The 23734-nt window shown below is 35.7% G+C and overlaps 1 protein-coding gene across 1 annotated transcript in view; it reads right to left on the reverse strand.

The window, feature by feature from the left end:
- The window catches only part of dnah5 (dynein, axonemal, heavy chain 5), a 138132-nt gene that overhangs the window by 112856 nt on the left and 1542 nt on the right, over nt 1-23734 (reverse strand). Inside the window, 10 exon segments of the mRNA XM_051865331.1 lie at nt 1356-1571; nt 4777-4899; nt 4983-5090; nt 5919-6032; nt 6307-6483; nt 6657-6794; nt 8062-8280; nt 9397-9536; nt 10131-10215; nt 10374-10508. Of these exon segments, the coding sequence (XP_051721291.1) occupies nt 1356-1571; nt 4777-4899; nt 4983-5090; nt 5919-6032; nt 6307-6483; nt 6657-6794; nt 8062-8280; nt 9397-9536; nt 10131-10215; nt 10374-10508 (1455 nt within the window).

Raw genomic sequence — 23734 nt, forward strand, 5'->3', positions numbered from 1 at the left:
ATAGTATTCTAAAGTGTTACCGCAGCATGAATCTTCTTGAAAATGTCTTTTTTGTTCCAAGTTGAATGGGCTTGGAATAATACAAGAATAAGTATGATGACAGACTTTTCATTTTTGAGTGAAGTATTCCTGTAATGGCTCTTGATAAAACAACCATGAGCAGATCTTGTACCGAAAACATTCCCAGTTGGAAAGATAAATATTCAGTCGTTTGCTACAACAGCGCTCAGCTGTGTGCACCAGAACACCCTTAAATGCCCAAAGGAGCAGTTTGTTGTAAAATATTAATTGACTCCTACAGACTGTCAACTTTCACAAAGAACAGGAGTTAGCAGTAGATCTTTATCAGCTTTTGTTCAATTATTCAGTACTCCTGGAGCGTGGAGCCCTCTGGGTCTGAACTTTGTTTCCATGGACACAAAAATGAATAAATAAACTTGTGACTGGAATAAAGAGATGCGATGAATGTTAATGGACTCACAGTACGACAATACTAGGTTAAAGCTACAGGTAACATTTGCCCTTTCATGCAAATCCAGGACCAGCCTGCCAGCCAAAATCACGTAATTCATCATTACAAAAATAACCATAATACTGATGTCAGATCAGCGTGAAAGGTCAGTTTGTACTTTTAAGTTAAAGTTATGTTCCCAACCCATGCAGGTTAACAATTCATAATGAGACATGCACTATATTAAAAACAAGTTATTCCTTCACAGTTACCTCCCATTTCGCTTGCATATCTGCAGTCTGTCCACAGGAGGCAGCAGAGAGAACAAATACCACTTATGTTAATACTTTTAATTACAGTCAGAAAATGTTTACACATTGAATCATAATTTTGCTCATTTGGAATGAGAAGCAGTTATTTATCCTTATGTGTATATTCTTCCCTTACTGGAAATCTGGATTATGTTCAACTATTATGGAATTAAATAGATGTAATCATTTGGAGAACTACAGCAATGGCAAACTATTCAAAAGTGTCTCAATTTAACGGTATTCACCCTATGAGACTTATTACACATCACCACTATAAACAGTACATTACAATCATCTTAATAAATTCTAATTATACCCCCTATTGTGAATAATATAGCTCTTGTGAATATTTTACAATGACTGCACAGACTGAGGTGTTTGACTACCTTTCATTAAATCTCAGGTTATACAGTTCATTTAGTTCACTGACAAATGGCTCATCCAAATTAAACATTTATATGTTGTTAAAGAAGACAACCTATCCTTACTTCAGTAATTACAGTATTTTCAGGGTATTCTGAGGATATGTTCTTTTGTCTTCTGTGCAAATCTAAAAATAGACCACACTGATTACTACGTCATTGCCATGATACCTGAAATCTGGTTGCCATGGTTTCCAGTCCCTCAATTTTGGAGTCCTGAAGGGCATTGTAGGTGGTAATGGTGCTAAACATGTTTAGGATTTTGTTCAGCCGTCGCTGAAACGTGTCAAACTTGCCAAAGATGTACATCTCGCTAAAGTCAAACTGACGCTCCGACGGATTCTCCTCTAGCTTCTGCTTGGTTTTTTGGAAATACTTCTGGTATTCCTGAAATAGTGAACACAAATATTTACATTTTATTCATGCAGTAGACAGTTTTTTTCTAAAGCAACAATCAATAAATTCAACTACTATTCCACTACTCATCCCAAAAGAAATACACTATTAATCACTGCTTTTGTGTAACTTATTTGTGTTCTTCTTGTGTTCACATTTCTCTACAAGGGATGAACATCAGAGCCTTAAAGGCAAGAAAAATCTCTCTTGGCAAAATGGTTTAGATACATGTAGAAAAAGGAAGCTGTGGATGAAGGTGAAAGGGGTACTTCCCCACTGGCAAAAAGGGTCGTAAATACGGAGAGAACACTGCGACGGACAATCTGAAAAATCTGTTTGTAGTCAATATTTAAAACTGGATGACAATGAGCACAGTGTTTTAGGCCAAACGGAGAGGAAAAACTGAAAGAAACTGCAGTTCCTTCAGCATTTTTACCATGCTGTTTAAAGAGTAGAAAAAGTATGATACCTTTTTGTTAATAACCCTCTGTTGATCTGACTTTTCATGGGGGGGGGAGAGATACAAAAATGCGGAAGTATAATCTGTAGTTTTTGTGTGTGTCCCTTTAAATGCAAATGAGAGGCAGAGCTTTACCAGCTCACGCTTCGGTTGCTCAACAACAACAAAGCTGGAGAATCTCACACAGCCAAAATGACGATTGTCAGTAACATTTCTGAATGGTTAGTGGATAAATTTATGTAGTTGCTGTGGAGTTGATTCAACTCATCGACTAGCACGTGCCGTCATGTTAATCTTTTGTGCAAATCCTTGAACTGACCCTTATTTATGAAGCAGTCTGGCATAAAATGAAGGCATGGCAACAACACTCTACTACAACAACACTTCCTCTTCTCTAAAGCAGAAGTATTGTTGTAGTAGAGTGGCCTCACCCCCTTTGTTGCGTGCTTCCGGGGACAGGATTTATGTAAATATCGGGGTTTGTGATGTCACCAAACCGGAAAGAAGCTTGTTGTAGTCCCTATCAGCCATTTGTTGTTGTCCTTAAAAAGCAATTTCTGTAAAAGAAAATATCTCCCTTTGCATTGAAATTTGAGCATAGTATCTAACAGCAACATCACATACTAACTAATGTTAAAAAAGTAAAATCATAATCAACCACCCCTTTAAGATGTGTTTTGGTCGATCAGATCACAAGAAGATGAGGCACACACATCCCCATTTACACCTGGTATTTTAATCCGTTTCTTTTGTCCACTTTCAACCACTTCTGTCCTGATTCTTCGAGGGGAGTGTCTATGGGCGGGTAAATGTATGGGGGTTTTTTTTCAGATCTTTCGATCTAATAGACAAAATAAACTCACGCAATTTGTATATGAGCATGCACGGAGATGACGGAAAACATACGGAGAACATCAGCTTTTGTTTCTGCTCTGACAGCCACAAGACCACACCCACGCTGTGAGAGTGTGATAGAAATCAGGAATGGCGAGAGAACATTATGCTTGGTATGTTTTTCATCTTCAAACCAAACTTGGGTCTTCAGCCAACAAAGTTTAAATCCCATCTAGCTAGTGTGCTTCCCATAATGTTTATGCATTATGTCAGTAGGCAGAGAGTAGGCATCTTTTGTGGCTGTTTGAAAGCATCCGACCACATGAGCATCTACACTACGAAAGCAATTTGGTCGAATGCATTTTTGACTACCTCTGGAAGTGGTGGAAAGTGGACAAGCTCAAATTGTTTTAGACCCTGTTTACACCTGTATTTAGCACTGTACTTGTGATCTGATCGTCCAAAACTCATCTTAATACCATGTGTAAACAGAGCCTTAAAGTGTTGTGTTCAAAGGCAGTGTTCAGCAGATGAACAAAAAGAAGCAAATGAAGCCACTTTAATGTGAAGCTTGCATTTTTACTAAATGAAAATAAAGTTAATTAAGCTGTTTAAATCTAGAAGTCTAAATCATCCATTTTGATTTAGGACTACTTTTCTAGGTATAAAGTCATTTCAATTTCTGGGAAGTTTGCAGATAAAGTTACAGAGTTTATTGGCTTTACAAGTCATGACATTGAAGTTGAAAGCTACAGTCTAAAAAATGCTGGGTTAAAAACAACCCAAGTTGGGTTGAAAATGGACAAACCCAGCAATTGGGTTAAAAGTTTTATTTAACCCAACTATTGTTTAAAAATTACTATATGGCTGGCTTAAAATGAACCCAAAATAGCTTGGTAATTAAAAATCAGTCACATAATTACTAGAGGCAACAATAATAATCAAAAGGTGAACATTTATTAATAAGCAATTTAATAAATGTTTATTGTTTAATTATTATTCATTAAACATATTAATAAATGTTAATTTATTAAACATATTAATAATTGTTAATTTCCAACATACTTCGGGTTCATTTTAAGCAAGCAATACAGTCATTTTTGAACAGTGGTTGAGTTAAATAAAACTGCCCAGCCAGGTTGGGCAAACATTTAACCCAACTGCTGGGTTAAAACAACCCAATTGCTGGGTTTGTCCATTTTCAACCGAACATTTTTTAGAGTGTAAGATAGCTATAACTAAATAAAAACACACTAGTCCTATATTAGCATATATAGAGGCCTGGTTTCACAGACAGGGCTTAGATTAAGCCAGGATTAGGCCTTAGTTCAATTAGGATATTTACAGTAAGTAGCTTTTACAAACATACCTTAGAAAAAAACATTACTGGTTTGTATCTTAAGACAAAACAATGGCATTGACGTATTTTAAGATATGTCAGTGCATGTTGTTTTCTATTAAAACAGCTCAAACATGCATTTTAGTCTGGGACTAGGCTTAAGCCTTGTCTGTGAAACCAGGGGAAAGTGTTTAAGTCTTCTGGCTATGTGTTCTTCTTGTGTTTATCTCTCCCTACAAGGGATGAACATCAGAGCTTTAAAGCTTAGCAAAATCTGACTCCTGGTAAAATGGGATAGACAGATATAGGAGAAGAAGCTGTGGATGAAGGTTAAGTGTCGTGTTCAAAGGAAGGTGTGTTTAGCAGATGTGCTCTTAGTTTTTTTTTGTTGTTGTTTTTTTTTTGTGTGCGTGTGTGTGTGTGTGTGTCATTTGTCATCTTTTTACTCCTTACATTAAAGGCCAAGGAAAATGTGACACATTTTGCCTTTTAAAAAATGCTGTGATATCTGGACCTTAATCACTTTACATAAGCACATCCTCCAGCTAAATGTCACATTGTACCTGATTCAAGCGAATGGCAGCTTTGAGTTTCTCAGATACCACTTCCTGCGGCTGATCCCATATGGTTGCCGAGCCATTATTTGTGATATAGGCTTTACAGGCGGTGATCATTTGATTTGTAACCTAAGGAGATAGATAATATTTCCAGTTTAAAGTATTAAGTCTGAAATTAAATTTAGTTATCTTGGGTGTCAGCTCAATCTTACCTTGACAAAAAGGGAGGTGATCTTCTCTGAAGTGTTGTAGTAACGAGAGATGCTATGGATCATACGGATCGCATTTATGAGCCCAGGAATAGCTTCTACCATGGACACCTATATAAAGATGCACCAAGAACACAGCTAATATCACAAGGTGTAAAAAAACTCTTTATCATAAAATCTTTAAAAACTAGATACTGTATCACACACATAAATACATCCTTGGTTGGCACATTTTTTTTGTGTTTTTTTAATAATGCTTTGTGTTTAAACCTGTTCAGTTTGTCTAAAAAAAAAATAACACTCCTCATAAAATAACAATAAATAAAACAAACAATTTTAATACTTGATCATTTTTGCCTGTTGATGTGCAGAACATACTGCTAGCTTTACTGACTGCAGAATTAATTTGGATTTTGTTAATTTTTCTAGTGGATTTTTTGTTAGTACAGAACAAAATATATGATACAAGTTTTAAAAAGACATCTCAATAAACATTCTTTTGAAGTTCTCTTTATTTATAGTATGTAAACTGTTTTGTATGTAAAACATTTTTAAAAAAAAAGCAATATATACATACTGTATATTGGCCTACATTAAGTAACATTTTGGCTTATGTCTAAAGAAAATATAGTGATTAAGTATGGTCTATATAATATATTTTTTTTTTTTTTACTTTGTATGACTGTTTTTTGTTTTTGGGAAAACAAATGTTTGATTAATATTAATATTAATACTATTAATTTTGATTAATATTAAATCAAAATGTAAGGTTTGAACCAAACCATAAATAATTTAAGAAAAACTAATGGATGGAACTAATGGATGTAATAAATTATTTTCTCAAATAGATGCATAATAACATTTTAAAATAAAATAACAGTTTATGTCTGACGTTTATGTCTGGCACAAATTTAGTAACCGTAGCAGAACAAGCCTTACAGGGTTGCTGTTGTACAGTGGGTCACAGAACTTCTCAAGGGTGTACAGGTACTTCACATTGTCTTTGGCCTCATTTGCTGCATCAGTGATCCTGATGTCTAGTTCTCGCCAAACCTGCAGAGGCAAATAATTTATGGGTGAAAATTAGACCTCAAACTGACTGGTAAAAACAGATCAATCAAAGGCTTGAAAATAAAAATAAAAAATCATTGCGACTTTTTCGTATTGAAAAAAGAAAAAGAACATTTAACCTCATAATTTCACAAAAATGCAATTATAAAACACAAATTTAACTCCACATTAAGCATGCAATAAATGTTCCAGTGACTGTCTCTTTCACCCAGAAGCAAATGACTATTTTAACTGATAATATAAACCATCAAATAACCTTAATGAGTTTGGACTTGGCTACAATAAGAACCCCCAGCACAGCTTTGACCTCGGGGCTCTTCAACTGGTCCAGCAGGTAGTTAAAACGGGACATGCGTTTCTTCCAGTGGTCAAGCTCTGCACGGGGGCCCAGGTCATCTGCCTCTTTCCTTAGCTGGTCACTCTCTGCAAGGACCTTAAGAGCACAAGACAGTGTGGTTGAAAAGTGAATACAGCATAAAAAAAAAGACATCACAAAGTTAAAACTTTGAGAAAGCTCTAACGTTTCATAATTACAAGAACACACTGCATATAATAAAGTTATATAAAACAAATTAAAATGCATTTTCAAAGTAACAGATTTGAAACCTGTTCGATCTGTTTGATCCAGGTTTTCATGCAGGCTTCGATCTTCTCCAGAGCCTCTGTGCTGTTGGCCACGGCTGTGTAATCTGAAGGCCCTTTCAACGTCTTCAAGTCAAAAGTTTCACATTCTTGGAGGTTTACCTGGAATATCAAACAGTTTTCACAGATGTTACTTTGGGCTGGAGATGTTTCAGGACGTTAGATGTTAATTGAATGTTTGAATGATTTCTGATGACACTGTGACACTGAAGACTGTAATGGCTGCTGAATATTCAGCTTTGCCATCACAGGATGAAGTTACATTTCATAATATATCAAAAAATATTTCACAATATTACTGTTTTACTGTGTTTTTGATCAAATAAATGCAGCCTCGTTTAGCATTAGAAACTTCGCTCACACTTTAGATTAGGGTCCAATCCTCACTATTAACTAACTATTAAAGGGTTAGTTCACCCAAAAATGAAAATTCTGTCATTAATTACTCACCCTCATGTCATTCCAAACCCATAAGACCTTCGTTCATCTTCAGAACATAAATTAAGATATTTTTGATAAAATCCGATAGTTTAGTGAGGCCTTCATTGACAGCAAGATAACTAACACTTTTAAAAGGCCCAGAAAGTTACTAAAGACACATTTAAAACAGTTCATGTGACTACAGTGGTTCAACCTTAATGTTATGAAGCAACGGGAATACTTTTTGTCCGAAAATTTAGACCAAACCTTATCCCTACCCCTAGACCTAACACTACCCATAATCTATCCCTAAAATCAGAGGGAAATTATAGGTGAATAACAATGACGTAGAAGCACCTAACCCTGGTTATAAGCCTAAACTTGACAAACTGTAAACTTGTCCCTAAAATTTGATTAGTTGATTGGAATGTTGTTCCAGGATCAACAAAGATGTTGATCCATGGAACATGCTGTACTTGGTGAAATCATGTTCATCAAGACAAAAGATAGTTGTCGCTAACTAGTCTCATGTTAGCACAAATACTGTTTCCTAGCTATGCTTTTGAAAGAATGTTTAAATGTTTACTGCCTGACCCTGTTGTGTACATCCGTTGTAAGTAAGTGTTTTTTATTTTTTTCTGGGCTAATGCCACAAATCCTGTTGTGAGAACCCAAAACATTCTTTTAAAATGATCAACCCCCCTCCCCACCACAATCCACAATCCTATAAATCCAGAAAAATGATTTTGATGGCTGAAAGCTTAAAAGAGGTAAGAAAAATATCTTCAGATTTCCAATATTTCATCTGCCTGACCAAATCCACCATCCAATTCATTTTTGAGGGTCCATGGATCAATATAAAACTAGAATGGAGTGTGTGCAATCCATGAGTGTGTTTATGTTATTGCAAAAGTGTGCCTCTCTCTTTGTCCTTTTGTATTTGTGAGACCTTTTCCTGCAGGCTCTCCTGTGCCCCAGCTAACACAGAGACAAAGCTGTCCAGGGAGCTAATAAAGTCTTGTTTGACAGCCTGAGCCTGCGGGCTTGCTAGCTCTCCCCAGCCGTGGTTCATCTTCCTCAGAGTAGGGATGAAGATCTCTGACAGCAGCTGCTCCACGCTCTTCAGCAGACCAACACCCGTGGTGTCCAACATGTTGAAGTTCACATCCTATAAGAGCAAACAGAGGAGAAAGGATGAACACATACACAAGAGACTTGTGTTGTTGTTGTTTTGATGACATATAAGGCTCTAGCTGAAGAAAAATATTACACATAGCAAATAGTAATAAAAAAAGAAGGCTTAACCTTAATATAAAGTTCAGATTAAATATTACATAATTAATTTTATATGAGGTTTGTCATGCAAATCTCTTACCAAACTTCAGTCATGGTTTTGTAATTTATTAGCAAATTTAGTATAAATTAAGCTATAAAACAGTAGTTACAAAAATGTTGGTTTGTACTAATTGGTAAAGTAAAATTATTTTAAAGTAGTTTTTAGAAACAGTACTTTATATACACTAGATATAATTATATATTTTTTTTTTTTTACTAGTGGGTGGACACTATAGTTCATTTATGTAAGTAAGGATAGCAAAATGAAGTAAACTGTGACATATTATACCCAAAAATTATTCATACAGTTGACTATAAAAATTTACAAATTATTCAGACACTTTGACCTGACTTAAGCGTTATCTGACATAATTAAGATGACAGTTTAACTCTGAGATCTTGTCATATTTTATTACCATTTTTTTTTTTTTTCAAACTATAGTGAATAAACTATAATAATGAATGAAATGTTCCAGTTGTCTGAATAAATTTTGGTTTGACTGTATATTATACTGTACTATATACTTATATACTGTACTATATAACAAGTTTATTGGAATTAATTATTACAATAATCTCAACTGTATCAATAACAATAAATTGGTAATTGTTGAATACAGTCGAGATTATTTCAAAATACGATATTTGATGTATTTAAAACTAGTTACTTTTTAGCTAGTTTAATTTATGTTAGATAATAGTTTAACATTACTCTAATATTTCTCTAAAAAACTCCTTTTGTGCCTCTAATGCTTAAAAGAAGTCATAAGAATCCACTGTCTACTCATATGGAATTTACCAAATAATACTATATGATGGTTTAAGCAAGAAATATGTACAGGAGAAAAAAAGACATGATCTTGTTATTGACATGGTTAACAGATGGTGAGATTTTTCTGGGAAAACCTTAGGGGCTGCTTTTCACACATTTTCTCTTGTTTCTGTTTACCCTGTGGATATTCTCTGATGTGATAGGCTTGGAGGTGTTTGCCCGGGTGAAAAATACACAAATGCCAGTGAGGGCCACATCTGTGCCTTCCGTCACGAAGACCTTGGCTTTCTTACCACGACTCATTGAGGAAGATGCGGCTACCAAACAAAGACACAAAAGCAAATTGATCATTGCTGAAATCTGATTGCATGTCTGGTTAGGGTACAGTGTTACAGACTCTAATAAGAGTCATCATTGAGAATATAGAGAATTACAAACAAACTAACAAAGTCAAGAGTAACATCCAGAGCATTACTGCATTTTTTTTTCAACCCAGGTTCATTGGCAAAATGTGCCTGTGGCGACATCTCTGCAAAATGATATTGATACTGATTTTGTGACACTTTCAAAGTGAAATATCCAGTACGTAGCCTTAAAATGGAGTTCAGTTGGATCCAGAACAGTTGAACGGGAATCTGGCAATATTTTATTACGTTGAATGTATGTATCATGGCAGTTCGAAATTAAATGTCCCTAAACCAAATCGACAGAGTTTAACAAAAGCAATGTGAGATAAAAATGCATTTGCTGAGGTAACTATGCCTTTTTGACTTGCTTCTACAAGTCTTTGAGCTCTTTTATCATGACAGCATTTCAGGGGACTCATTCATTGTAGCTGGAAACTGCAGTGATTGAGTGATTTTGGGGTGAATGACACGGACATTATTGTGAGATTCACAGGCTCTACTAACCTGCATCCACAGGCTCTGTGTCTTGGTAGTATAACACAAGGTGAGAAAGGCCATCAACAGCAAAGAACTGCTCCATCCGCTCAATCTGAAAGATCAGACAAAACATTGTTAAAATTAAACTTGAGTAATCACTATATTAACAAATGCTAGCAGTCTGTGACTTCCTGACTATGAAATGTAAAGAACATGCTCTTCAAAACCAAATTAAGACTGTTTGAAGTGTGTATGTGGAATATTGTTAACCTGTGTGCCCTCCAGTATCGCATCTTCAACTTCAGCCTTCTCCAGACCCACACAAGAGGACACAATGCTGAGAACATAGTCATGTCTGCTGTCCAGCTGTGCCCTCTTGGCCTCGCGTTCTTCTTTCAGCTTTTGCTGTGTGATAAGATGTACTCACTTTAGAATAGATGATGAGTAATATAGTCACAATTTGACCATTTATTAAATGCTTTTATATATGGTCTATTAACATTCAATAGATGTAGTAGGACACTGTAGTACTGTAGGAGTACTTTCAATTTATTCCAGAAGTCTGAAACGTCAAACTACACTCAAAAAAACATTTTAAGCCTTTTTTTAGATTTACGAATTTTAATTGTATAGTAAAATTTTAAATGGGGGGGGGGAGACTAGAGCTTAATAAAACATTTATTAAAATCTTAAATGGAACAAGGTAATGGACCATTTTGTTTATGTGATTTGTATTCATAAATGTAAACATATTTTCATTTTTTTTTTCCATAGTAATGGATATTAATGACAACAGTATTGAGGATAGTGATTCTTTGTTCACAAAAATTCGAAAATTAATGAAAAAAAAACAAAACAAAAAAAAAAGTTTAAGAAATAATGCAAAGTAGAATTTCTATGATATTGATTCTGACTCTGATATTGGAGCTAAAAAATTTAAATAAGGGAAAGAACTATTCACCATTTAGAAACCATAGTAGTAACTATAATTTATGCATAATTAGATGCAACTAACCCTAAAACAAACCCTAACTCTATAGTAAGTGCATGTTAATTAATATGACTTAATACTTAAATGTATAATTAAGAACACCTTAAAATTAAGTGTAACCAAATTTCCTTAAAAAGGGAAAACATTTAAAGGAACAGAATAACTTTTGTAAAAAAAAAATATTGTAATATATCCTTTAAACTAATGACACTCTTTTTGTTTATACATTCTACAGGACAGAAAAGACCTGAAGAACCACAAACAATGAATTCAATAATATCAACACACATTAATAAGATGTACCATTGTCACAAGATTTTTAAATGTACATATATCAATGCAGTTTCATGACTCTTTCACTGCTTAGGAGACTAACTAAGTCTCTCTCAACATTGTTTTAAATCTGAGCACAGACAAATGTTACAAACTATAACATGATACAGATTCACATACATAGAAAGCAAATGAAGCAGCATCAGAACATGGAATCATACATACTTTAAAAGCAGTGATCTGACTGTTTGAGATTATTGATGACTGCACTTCTGGCTTACATCCTCCAGACTTCTGTTCATGTATGTTATCCATGAGATCTTACATGTAAAGTTTGTCAGACTATAGCTTTATCTTCATCCAAGCAGACAATGAGTATCAGTCCCAACCCAATGGATATCGTTATATGTACATCCAAGTGTAGAAAAAATACAAAAAAAACAAACATTTTAATTGGAGAGTCTCCAAGCAAGAAAATCGTCATCCAGACTGGACTGCCCTAATCATCTGTCCAACTGACCTTCACAGTATCATCGTTGTATCCCCACTTTTCTCATGACAGTAAAAGCTGAAATGTTTAGGGTCCTTTGTACAGAATACAAGAAAGACAAGTGAACAAAGCCTTAAATGGGCAGAGCAGACTGGGCCCCTCGTCAAAGCTGTGAGACAGTAAAAGTTACTTGGCTGGGGTGCTAGGTAACACTGTAAAACACAAAAATGAGCCAATAAACTAAACAACATTTTGTGGGCCGGATACAGAAGCTCTGTTTGTGTTTTGGTCTTTCTGAGGATTTGAAAGACTCTAAGAGCCACTTTCTTGAAAAATCATTTACTGTTCTGATACAATGTAAATGTCTAATTTCTACTTTACAACAAAAGTGTAACCCAGCATTGGAATCACACCAAATGTACATTGTGATATTAATTAAGAAAATCTATTTCAATCATCAGAAGCCTTTAAAGGATTAGTTCACTTTAAAATGAAAATTACCCCAAGCTTTACTCACCCTCAAGCCATCCTAGGTGTATATGACTTTCTTCTTTCTGATGAACACAATCAGATTTATATTAATAAATATCCTGACACATTCAAGCTTTACAATGGCAGTGGATAGGACCAACGAGTATGAAGCTCAAGAAAGTGCATCCATCCATCATAAATATACTCCACACAGCTCCGGGGGGTTATTAAATGCCTTCTGAAGCAAAGCAATGCGTTTGTGTAGTCATAAAGTAAAATGTCTAGCTTCGGCCAGACCGCCTTCCGTATTTAACTTACGAAGAAAGTGTAAAACTCTTGCAGTTCAAAACACTTATGCTACGTCCTATGGCTTGAGTCAGTTACACTTTTTTCGTAATTTGAATATGGAAGGTGTACTTTATAACTTGTTAAATATGGATATTTTTCTGTTCATCAGAAAGAAGAACGTCATATACACCTAGGATGGCTTAAGGGTGAGTAAATCTTGGGGTAATTTTCATTTTAAAGTGAACTAATCCTTTAACATAATAAAGCACTTTTTTAAGCACTTTCACTTGCCAAAAAGGTTCTATATAAGAAGAAAAGTCTCAAATTATTTCATATTACTTTCATGTTTAATGGGTTGTTTAATTTTTTCTAGCGATAAAGTATGTTTGCGAGCTGAGCTAAATCTAAATAAATGCATTGATTAATTGTAAGAATTTGACATGAAATATGAATTATTTTGTTCAATTATTGACAAATACAATATCTAATTAATAAGTTCTTAATTAAATTTCTTAATATATCTTATGCCTTTTCACCCCTTGAACACCTCAGGTTTCCTATTGGTGTCACAAAGTTGTTCCTTTTACAACATTGTTTAAGAGACTGCAGGTGAGATAGGTGCCTCGGAGGTATAAATAACAATCTGGAAGACAGATACCAGCATTCAGCCCATTTAATCTCCTTGACATCGTACTGTCTCCATGCTTTTCTCCTCTACCACAACTTTTCTGCTGTATGCAGGTGGCTGGTAGGAGCTCAGCTTAGCACTAAATTTTTCATGCATTTTATCTTGGTAATGGTGAGCTTGCTTTGAATACCAATTACAAGCCTAAAGACTACATCATTTATATGTCTCCCTTACTGGACACAATCAGCATTTCAGGTCTAGTAGCCATAGATATGAAGTGCATATATTAAGCGTTGACAAATGTTGCTTATTATTATGAGATATATCAGCATGATACAAACATAATTACATGCAAATTAAATGACAGATGCAGCTTGCAACAAGCAGCATGTCTGCGTCAGCATTCTCATATGTGCAAACACATCACTTTTTGTCGTATCAGCTTTTGCAGTCTTTGCATTTCATATCACCGGAGATCTTGCAGTGTTATGGTATTTGTGTTGGTATAATGACAGTACGATGGCTAGTGATGGGGGCCCATAGAAGTTTAGAGAAAAAAAATGTGTAAAAAATTTACAAAAAATATTATAATATGGAATAAAATAAATTGTAAAAGTTATAATTTATAGAATTTAACATTATTACTGCATTTTAAAGACTGGTCAGGATTCAAAACATTGAGTGATGATAATCTGCTCTCATCTGGGGGCCAGAGCAAATTACTTCTCCTGACATTGTACTTGCGAGTTCACACACCTCTTTAAATGTTAATTTTAGTGATCTCCGACTGGCGAAGTCGAACATCATCAGTGCCGACATGAATAATAATCTTAGAGTATTTACGATTAGCATTAGCCAGCACTTTTAAATTTGCTTTGATGTCAGGTGCTCTGGCTCCCGACAAACATGTGACTATGGTGGCTGGTGTCTCTATTTTTCACGTTCTGTGTAATAGAATCGGCAATAACTAGGGCACTTTCAACAGGATTCTCAGTGGGTGTATCACTGAGTGGGGAGAACCAGTTTGATGTTCTTATTGGAACGGAAGAGTGGTGTTTTCCGCGGCTAGGCCGCCTCACCGTTACCCAAGTGCCCTGCTGCGCGGGCTCTACAGCCGGAACCGAACAATGTACAGAGTTCACTAAGCTAGTTGCATCCAAAACAGTATCTGAAGCCCTTGCATTCTTACTATCCTCGATTAAAGTTTGGATGCGTGTCTCTAATTCTGAGATTCTCTCTGTCAGCCTGACTATTTCCCTACATTTATGACATGTATATCCCTCGTCGCTGACAGAGAGAGCTATGGTGAACATGTGGCAAATGGAACAGGTAGCAATGCTGGGAGAGGATGACATGACTCACCGTGTTTGTAGACTGATCCGACTTACCACAGCTGTTTGAAGAACGCGTTGAAAAAGGAGCGCGCGAGAGACTGTTAACAAGTTAACAAACTAGTGCTGCAAATGCAAATGCGTTGTAATAGCGATTTAGATTCAAAGATTACAAGCTAGCGACATCAGATTAGTGTGGTAGGCAATATTAGGCTACATATAAGGTAATAAAAAAAATAAAATAAAAAAAATAAGCAACAATGAATAAAAGTAAGAGATTCAAAACAAAGCTATACGGAGTTATAGAGAATCAGCGTGATTAATTTCTCTCTGCTGCTGAGAATTAAGAAAAAAATGCATTTACACAGCAAGAAGAAAAGATTTGTCCATGAAACAGGACAACTACAAGAAAACATTTTGCTATATTAGTGCAAGTGAAAGTTAGCTTATAGTTAGAGGCTATACAGAGATTCAAACATAAGCTTGCCTCACATAATAATTTTTAAAGCTTTATCTGTTGACTCTAAAGCATTTATTTATATTACATATCTGTATATAATTACATTTATTTGAACTAAATGCCCAGAACATAACCTGCCCATGGAGTAGGTTAGCCATGGAGCATAAGTTACTATGGCGATTAACTCCATTACAAGCCAAAAACCCAGGTGCCTAAAACCCTCATGGTGCCTAAAACCCAGGGTTGGCACAAACTAAACTGAAATATACCTGGCTATGCACCTAAACTGGCTTCATGGTATGCCTTTTATTTATTTATTTTATTTTTTTCCAATTTAGGAAGGTGGTTCCTTACAAAGGTATTATTATATGCAGAGCTTCTTTAAGGCAAGTCTCCAAGGTTAGAAAAAAAGCATAATGGACTAGAGACAAGAGGCAGTTTTTTTAATGGATGTCATAGGAGGAGAGGCTCCAGTATGCTGAATAAACTGCGTTTGTTTATCACATAATGAATTGATGTCCACAAACATGTTTGCCATTAAATGTTTATTTTGGAGTGATCTATATTTGAAGTTTAAAATGACAAAATGCTGTTTTTATATGAGAAGTCACAGTTTACGGCACTACTCATTCATTTAGAATGTGCCAACAGTCACACTAATAAAGTCATAAGACTCATGAAGCGATTCAATGACATCAAGCCTATAGTGTGATTGTTTTATGAAGCATACATGATCCAAGTTGGCTGTTACACTTTCTCCAATATTAAAGATGCAGAGGTTGGCATCTCCTCATCTCCTCAAAAAGATCTCCGCTATAGCATTTACACTAACTTTAATATGCTTACAAATCCTTGTTATTAGTGACACCGGTGGCCGTTTAAGGGTTAGTTACTTAAAGCTTTAAGAACAATATCTTCTCTTCTGTGTCATTCTCATACGTTGTTTACGTTCAGCACTTTCAGGTTCTATGTCAGAACACCGGCTCAGTATTGGCAGAGGCTGTTCACATGAGCAGCACGACGCATTCGTTTGATGCTGATGCAGGAGCCAGCCATCGGCCAATAATGAGTCGGCGTTCTGACGTAGAACCTTGAAGCGCTGAACATAAACAGCATATGAGAATGACACAGAAGAGAAGATATTGTTGAATAAAGTCATTATATTTGTTTTGTTTTTGCGCACAAAACGTATTCTTGTCGCTTCATAAAATTAAGGTTGAACCACTGTAATCATGTTGACTTTTTTAACTGTCTTTAGTACCTTTCTGGACCTTGAAAGTGGTGGTTAAATTGCTGTCTATGGACAAATCATAAACCTCTCGGATCATTAAAAATATCTTAATTTGTGTTCCGAAAAATGAACGAAGGTCTTACAGGTGTGGAACGACATGGGGTGAGTAATTAATCACATAATTTTCATTTTTGGGTGAACTAACCCTTTAAGTGAACTGCAGCCAGCAACTTATTGCCTGTGCTTGAACATCCATGCTGCTGAGAGCAACGTTTAGAATGAACATGTAAATATTGTGTCAACAGATGAGGTAATTAAAATTATATTAAAATATAATATTTGATTTAAAAGTATATGGCTATGTGGGACTATAGTTTGAATTAATTTTCATTCATTTTAATTTGCCCTTTTCTTTGCATGACACATTAACATTACAATACAGAATAGCTCTTTCGGCATTATCCTTAGCATTGTATAAGCATTAATTTAATGTGTCATTGAACAGAAGAGAGGCTCTCAGGAGCGTGCATAACCATCACATCCTTTTGAAATGCCTGACTCCGAGTCCTTTACATAAAAATCATTCTGGTTTTCTTACAAGCTTTTCACACATTGGCAATAAAAAAAGCAATTAATACATGAAATGTCTTAAATATAGCCGCCTTAACCTCTTGTTGCTACAAGAGATTTGTCTCTAAAGTGTGCTGTTGCTTTGGACAAAACTGTGAGATAAATTACTTCTTTCGTACTTAACCAATTACCTTTGACTTACCACTGCCAAAGAAACATATTTAAGTCTTAAATGTCACAGGTAACAGACTCTGAAGTCCAGTGAAGCCATCTGGATGACAGTAGATGAAAAGGATGAAGATTTATAGTGCAGCAAACAGGGGCCAACAAGCCCGGGCAAGAAGACGCATACATTGCAATTGACCTATAGAGCTAATGGGAGCAGTCAGCTAGCGTGGGAATGACAGACCAGTGCTACCTCAACCATGACTGCCAAAACAACTGGAAATAAATGATACGGCCTGAACGCCAGCCGTCACCTAGCAACGCAACACACAAGACAAATAAAAAGATAGAGAAGGAAGATTTTCCAGATGAGCAAAGAGCATCAATCTGCAAACGATTATGCCAACACAGAGTGGTGTGCCACTCATGTTCAAGTGATTTCAGAGCAAACAGAACATAATCATTCAACGTCCTCTGAGATCTTGTGAATTCTGAATGTTCTGAATTGAGTGATCATGAAGTGACACAATGGAAGAAAAGTTAAAACAAAAAACAAAGAACCCTAAATGCACTAGAGGATCCTCTTTACATGCACTGCTTTGCAGTTGGTTTTCAATTCAATTTTATTGCTGCTTTTTAAACAGCCAAAAAATAAAACTAAATATGAAATTAACTTTTTCACTCAATACTTGAGTGATGACAGAACATAAACAACTGAATGAATAATCTCATCACGAATTTGGCACAGAATTTAACTAAAACCTATCAGATGAATAAAGATTCATTTTCCATTATGAAAGACAAGAAAACCATGACAACCTTTCCAAATAAGAAATTCTCAGCTCTTTTGAGAAGTTTAATGACTTCAGTGTAATTTGTTTCTGCTTGGTTTGTTACCATTAATTAAAAAGTTCATAAATTGGAAAGAGAAAATTGTTAAACATTTTTTTTTTAAGTCATGCCACTTTTAACTATGATGTTGTTTTGTTGTGATATTTGAAAGACACTGCAAACCTGAGAGCCAAAGTTTCATCTTACCTTGTTTTGCAAGTCGGGTGTACGAGGCAGCATTTTTACCCTGAGTGCAGCCAAGTGCTGAAATAATTTTCAGTTTAATGCTGCATGAGAGCTGTGTGGTATGTTCAAGAACTAATATATTGTTGTACCCTTCATTGGCTCTTTATCTAGTCCTTTGGTGTTGGGTGATCACCTGTCCTCTGTTTGGTTAACAGAGGAGGTCTTGGACCTTCTCAGATGTCAACTATGAGGCTAAATAGGCCATTGTTGTTAAGTCTACAGTTACAGACAGAACTTCAGCCCTTGGAAGGATGAGAGGCAATATTTACACCTCCACACAATACAACACTTTATTCATCAGTGAGAATGACAATACAAGTCAGCTATTCATTCATATTGTGAAGGGGCATCTATGGATTGCCCCAGTAACACTTGACCATTCACAGCTTGTTGAACTGACCCACAGGCTCATGAATGTGAATGAACTGTATTCTAATCAGATAGAAACTAGGACTTTATTATTTAAAAGCTACAGGAAATAAGTACGATTTATATAATCGACAATTGTAAAAACATTAACTTCAGGTTACTATCATAGATATCTAAGCATTGCTTCATATCAATGAAAAAAAAAAAAAGAAGTAAGCATTATTACATTTTCTATAAAATGGGAATAACTGTCCATGCAAAACTTCCATAATTTGTTACCTTTGCAACATTGACACTATTCAATTCTTCTTCTTATTCATTTATTTATTTTTTAGCTCGGTTTATGTCAGATTTGATGTGTTTTTATCATTCGTCATGTGGCAGGTTAATAACAACAGGCATGAAATGTGTGTATTGACAGGCAAGTATAAAAAACAGAGCATGTTGAATGTTTTTTTACACCATTTGTAATGCGCTCCATGCGAAATCACGTACTGAGTAGGTACTATTTGAATTTACTTTGCAACCATTAAAAAATACATTCTATTTCTATATAGTATGAATATAGGTAGTATGAATGAAATTCGACATACAACATCCATCATGTTGTTACTGTTACGTGTCCTACCAGCATCAGTTGCATCGCTTCACTTCCATTCATAAATCCACTCCCGTGGGCTCATGGGATAGTAAAGTATCCATTGGCACACCCTGACGAAGGCAATTCCAGCTGCAACGCATAGGTGTGCAGGCTGTACGTGTCACCTGTTTTTAAAATTAGCCAAGATGAAATAAAGGCTTTTTAAAATATTTTTTTACTTGATTCGAGTGCCTTGGATTATCCACTAGTTTATCCATTGGCTGCGTCTGAAAGCTTAGGCAGCTGACTTGGTGCCTCGCTGCCTTATCAGGCAATGACTTTGTAGGCAGTGTTTGCACACAAAGGTATCTTACTAAACTGGTTGATCTAATGATCTACATCAAAATAGCGCAAGCTTTGGTGATAACTAAGCAAATATTTAATTACTACAATAGTAATTTCTCACTAGAAATGACAACAAAAGAGGAAACTTTGGTCAAAAACATACATTTACGCACAAACTATATGTATTCAGACATGCTACTTTTTTTGGCGTACTGTTTTTCGTATACTATATAGTAGGGAAGTATTTGATTTCAGACACAGTGATGGATTTGCAATGTTCGCTTTGTCGCGTCCAGTGTAGACAGCCTCAAGCTGTTGTGGCACGCCGTGACAACTGTCGCGTCCGGTGTAGTCACAGTGTTAGCAAAAAAATTTATATTAGCAAGTCAACTGCCCTTGTCAAAAGTCCAGAGCATGACAGTGGTACCTGAAGTGACAGCATTAAAGGGTTAGTTCACCCAAAAATAAAAAATTATGTCATCATTTAGGCTACTTACCCTTATGTCGTTCCAAACGTATAAGACTTTCGTTCATCTTTTGAACACAAATGAAAACATTTTGAATGAAATCTGAGCAATTTCTGTCCGTCCACTGACAGCTACACAACTGACACTTTGACGCTTAAAAAAGTTCATATAAATATCGTAAAACTAATCCATATAAATCAAGTGGTTTAGTCCAAATTTTCTGAAGAGACACGATCGCTTCATATGATGAACATACTGAATTGAATGGAGGGGCAAAAATTGCTCAGATTTCATTAAAAATATCTTAAAGGGTTAGTTCACCCAAAAATAAAAAATTATGTCATCATTTAGGCTACTTACCCTTATGTCGTTCCAAACGTATAAGACTTTCGTTCATCTTTTGAACACAAATGAAAACATTTTGAATGAAATCTGAGCAATTTCTGTCCGTCCACTGACAGCTACACAACTGACACTTTGACGCTTAAAAAAGTTCATATAAATATCGTAAAACTAATCCATATAAATCAAGTGGTTTAGTCCAAATTTTCTGAAGAGACACGATCGCTTCATATGATGAACATACTGAATTGAATGGAGGGGCAAAAATTGCTCAGATTTCATTAAAAATATCTTAAAGGGTTAGTTCACCCAAAAATGAAAACTCTGTCATTAATTACTCAGCCTCATGTCGTTTGGAACACAAATTAAGATATTTTTTCATAAAATCCAATGGCTCAGTGAGGCCTGCATTGCCAGCAAGACAATTAACACTTTCAGCGCCCAGAAAGCTACTAAAAGCATATTTAAAACAGTTCATGTGACTACAGTGGTTTAACCTTAATGTTATGAAGCGACGAGAATACTTTTTGTGCGCCAACAAACAAAATAAGGACTTTATTCAACAATATCTAGTGATGGGCGATTTCAAAACACTGCTTCATGAAGCTTCAAAGCTTTACAAATCTTTTGTTTCGAATCAGTGGTTCGGAGCGTGTATCAAACTGCCAAAGTCACACCCCCCAGTTGTGAACCTTTGGAATTTCGAAACACTTATGACGTAACAAAGCCTCGTTTACTGAAATCACATGACTTTGGCAGTTTGATACAGGCTCCGAACCACTGATTCAAAACAAAAGATTCGTAAAGCTTCAAAGCTATTCCGAAGATAAATGAAGGTCTTATGGGTGTGGAACGACATGAGCGTGAGTAATTAATGACAGAATTTTCATTTTTGGGTGAACTAACCCTTTGATTTGTATTCCAAAGATGAAGGAAAGTCTTACGGGTTTGGAACAACATGAGGGTGAGTAATTAATCCCTTTAAGCCACCCTTTTTTATTAACAATATGAAATTCTGGTCTCTAGATTTGGCTTAGGTCTTTCCTTCAGTGTACATTCTTTGCCCTTAAGTCTGATCGCACTGAAAAGTAATGAAACCGATCTTCCTCAACAAGCCGCATTATCTGAAGCATCATACATCATATTCATAACACAAATGGTGTGGGGTGACTTATTTGCCTGAATGTAATATTTTATAGTTTGTTCAAATCTCTACAAACATGTAGAAGCAATAGTAATAGTGATGCATAACTACTCTATCAAGCTTCAGATCTGTGTTTTTCTTTACAATCATCACAGGTTGATTATATGTTGCATGTGCATTAGCACAAGACATCAATTTAAAGCTTTTTCAGTGAGGGTTCAAAAGATTTCTGCGAACACTAAGTCGGTAATTACTCGTTGCTTTCTGAACCCAGTGACTGCCGTTCCACATACAACGACCAATTGAGAGCCATCAAACTCATACGGTACTATCCATTCATGATCACAGAACACTGTGTGCCCACATGGGGAGCCTGAGCGTTTGATACCAGGAAAATGATTGCAAAGGTTTGCATTTAAAAGCAGTTAGTTCATCAATATTTCACAGTGGCTATGACTGATTTTTTTTTTTTTAACAGGATCTTCCTATTACTAGGGGCTTGTGTAAGAAGAGCCTCCTGCTGAATTATGCAGAGGATCTGCAAACTGGCTCTCCAAGTAGAGAACATACATATGAACCCCATCGCACACACTTTTACTCACACACACAGGCAGAGAGTCCAGTCCTCTTATTATCCACAAGTACTGACTCAGGCTCTAGGTCTCATTAACGGCCACTCTTAGACCTTCTCTTAAAGAAAAAAACTTTTGTGCAAGTGCAAAACCCAATAATGCTTCCCATCAGCACAAACAAGAACATGGGTACAGAACATTTACATCAAAATTGATCTTTCTAAGATACCTCTAACTGCACAACTGTAAGAAATCAAAGGTGATTTGTCATTTAGGAGAACTCGCTCTCTGAATACAAAGCTTCTATACCAGAAATCCCATTATGCATTTGGGCTGATGCTTGGGCATTCGTATTGGGCAACATATTGGTGTTGTTCCTAAAATTAACATCACATTAAAAAAAGATAAAATAAAAAGATGATTGAGTGAGCTTGCTATGTAATTTTGATCAGTAACTGTCTGCTCTCATTCTGTCTGTCACTCAGGCTACAGTAATAAACATTGGGTTAAAGATTAAATAAACACGCACAGTAAACGCTGGGTCCACTTCACTCTAGTTTCATGGAGGAGGAGTTAAGCCTACATTAACATAATATTTTAAAGCTACAATATGTAAATTTTTCGCTGCTAGAGGTCGCCTATTCAAAACAAAGGCATAGCTTGATGACGCCGAGATTGAGCGCGGAATCTTGGGAAATGTCGTCTTCACCTCATATCCAGTGTAAAAGAATCGGGATGGGACTCGAGCAGAAATCATGTTCATGGATGAGATTATTAACGTTACTGTAGTATGAAGCAGAGTGGAGAGATTGCTAAGAGATGAACGCGACACACGCCTCGCGAGCAGCGGAACTTTTATTACGCTGCAGTTTTCGGCGCTGCTTCTTCCGGTCAAGCGTATGAGGTAATGCAGTGCTGTTTATCATATTAGATACATTTGACTGTGTTGAAAATGATGTTATAACGTTACTCTGTGCGTTCGCTCGGCGGCTGCTGTGAGACACTTGTTGCACACTGCAGTAAGCTAGATTGATTTTAGAATATCATAATAATAAATGCTGGGTGGCCTGTGTTGATAAATGGCATGCAATTAATTTTAAAAGGTATTGTATGATGGAGAAAATGCTGTATTACTGTTACTAAAAATAAAGCTGCATCTGATTATGCTATGTTAGCTACTTGACAAAATAGTGTTTTTCTCTGAGGCATGGTAAAAGCATGATATGCTCTGAAAATTAAGAAAACTAGATTTAAACAATAAGACTAAAAGTGTTGAGCTATATAACAATAATTCGTTTTCTGTCTATAAATGTAACCAAACAGTTGTTCCCTTGTCTTATAAAACATGTAATATAAGCGTCTTTAGTGTTTTCATGGTTTCTACAAAATAAAACCGGAAATCGAGGGTAAGGCGGATATGACGCCATTGACAGGCGACTCCCGTACACATCCCGTATCCTTGGTTAAAATCACAATTTTCTCACGATTTACAAATACTTGGAAACATTTGGGATATTGTAAGTACTCAACTGAACAAAATATATAACACTGGCCTACTGGTTTTTGGATATTTTACTGCAGAAATCTTACATATTGTAGCTTTAATTAATATTTTAATAATAACTCACCAAAAACATAACTATTTTATTTTATTTTAATTTTATATGAATTTCTACAATTTGTCAAAAAAAAAATTTGAAATTTGAATTCACCACCAATTCATTCTTCTAAAACCAGATTATCTTAGCTATATACTGTCCACGTTGATTTTACAGCTCTGTATTGTCAATTTTCTCGTTTGTCATTTTTTTTATTTTTTTTCCTTTGGTGGCTGAGA

Source organism: Ctenopharyngodon idella, chromosome 16, assembly GCF_019924925.1.
Source record: "Ctenopharyngodon idella isolate HZGC_01 chromosome 16, HZGC01, whole genome shotgun sequence".
In the NCBI taxonomy this organism is placed as follows: Eukaryota; Metazoa; Chordata; class Actinopteri; order Cypriniformes; family Xenocyprididae; genus Ctenopharyngodon; species Ctenopharyngodon idella.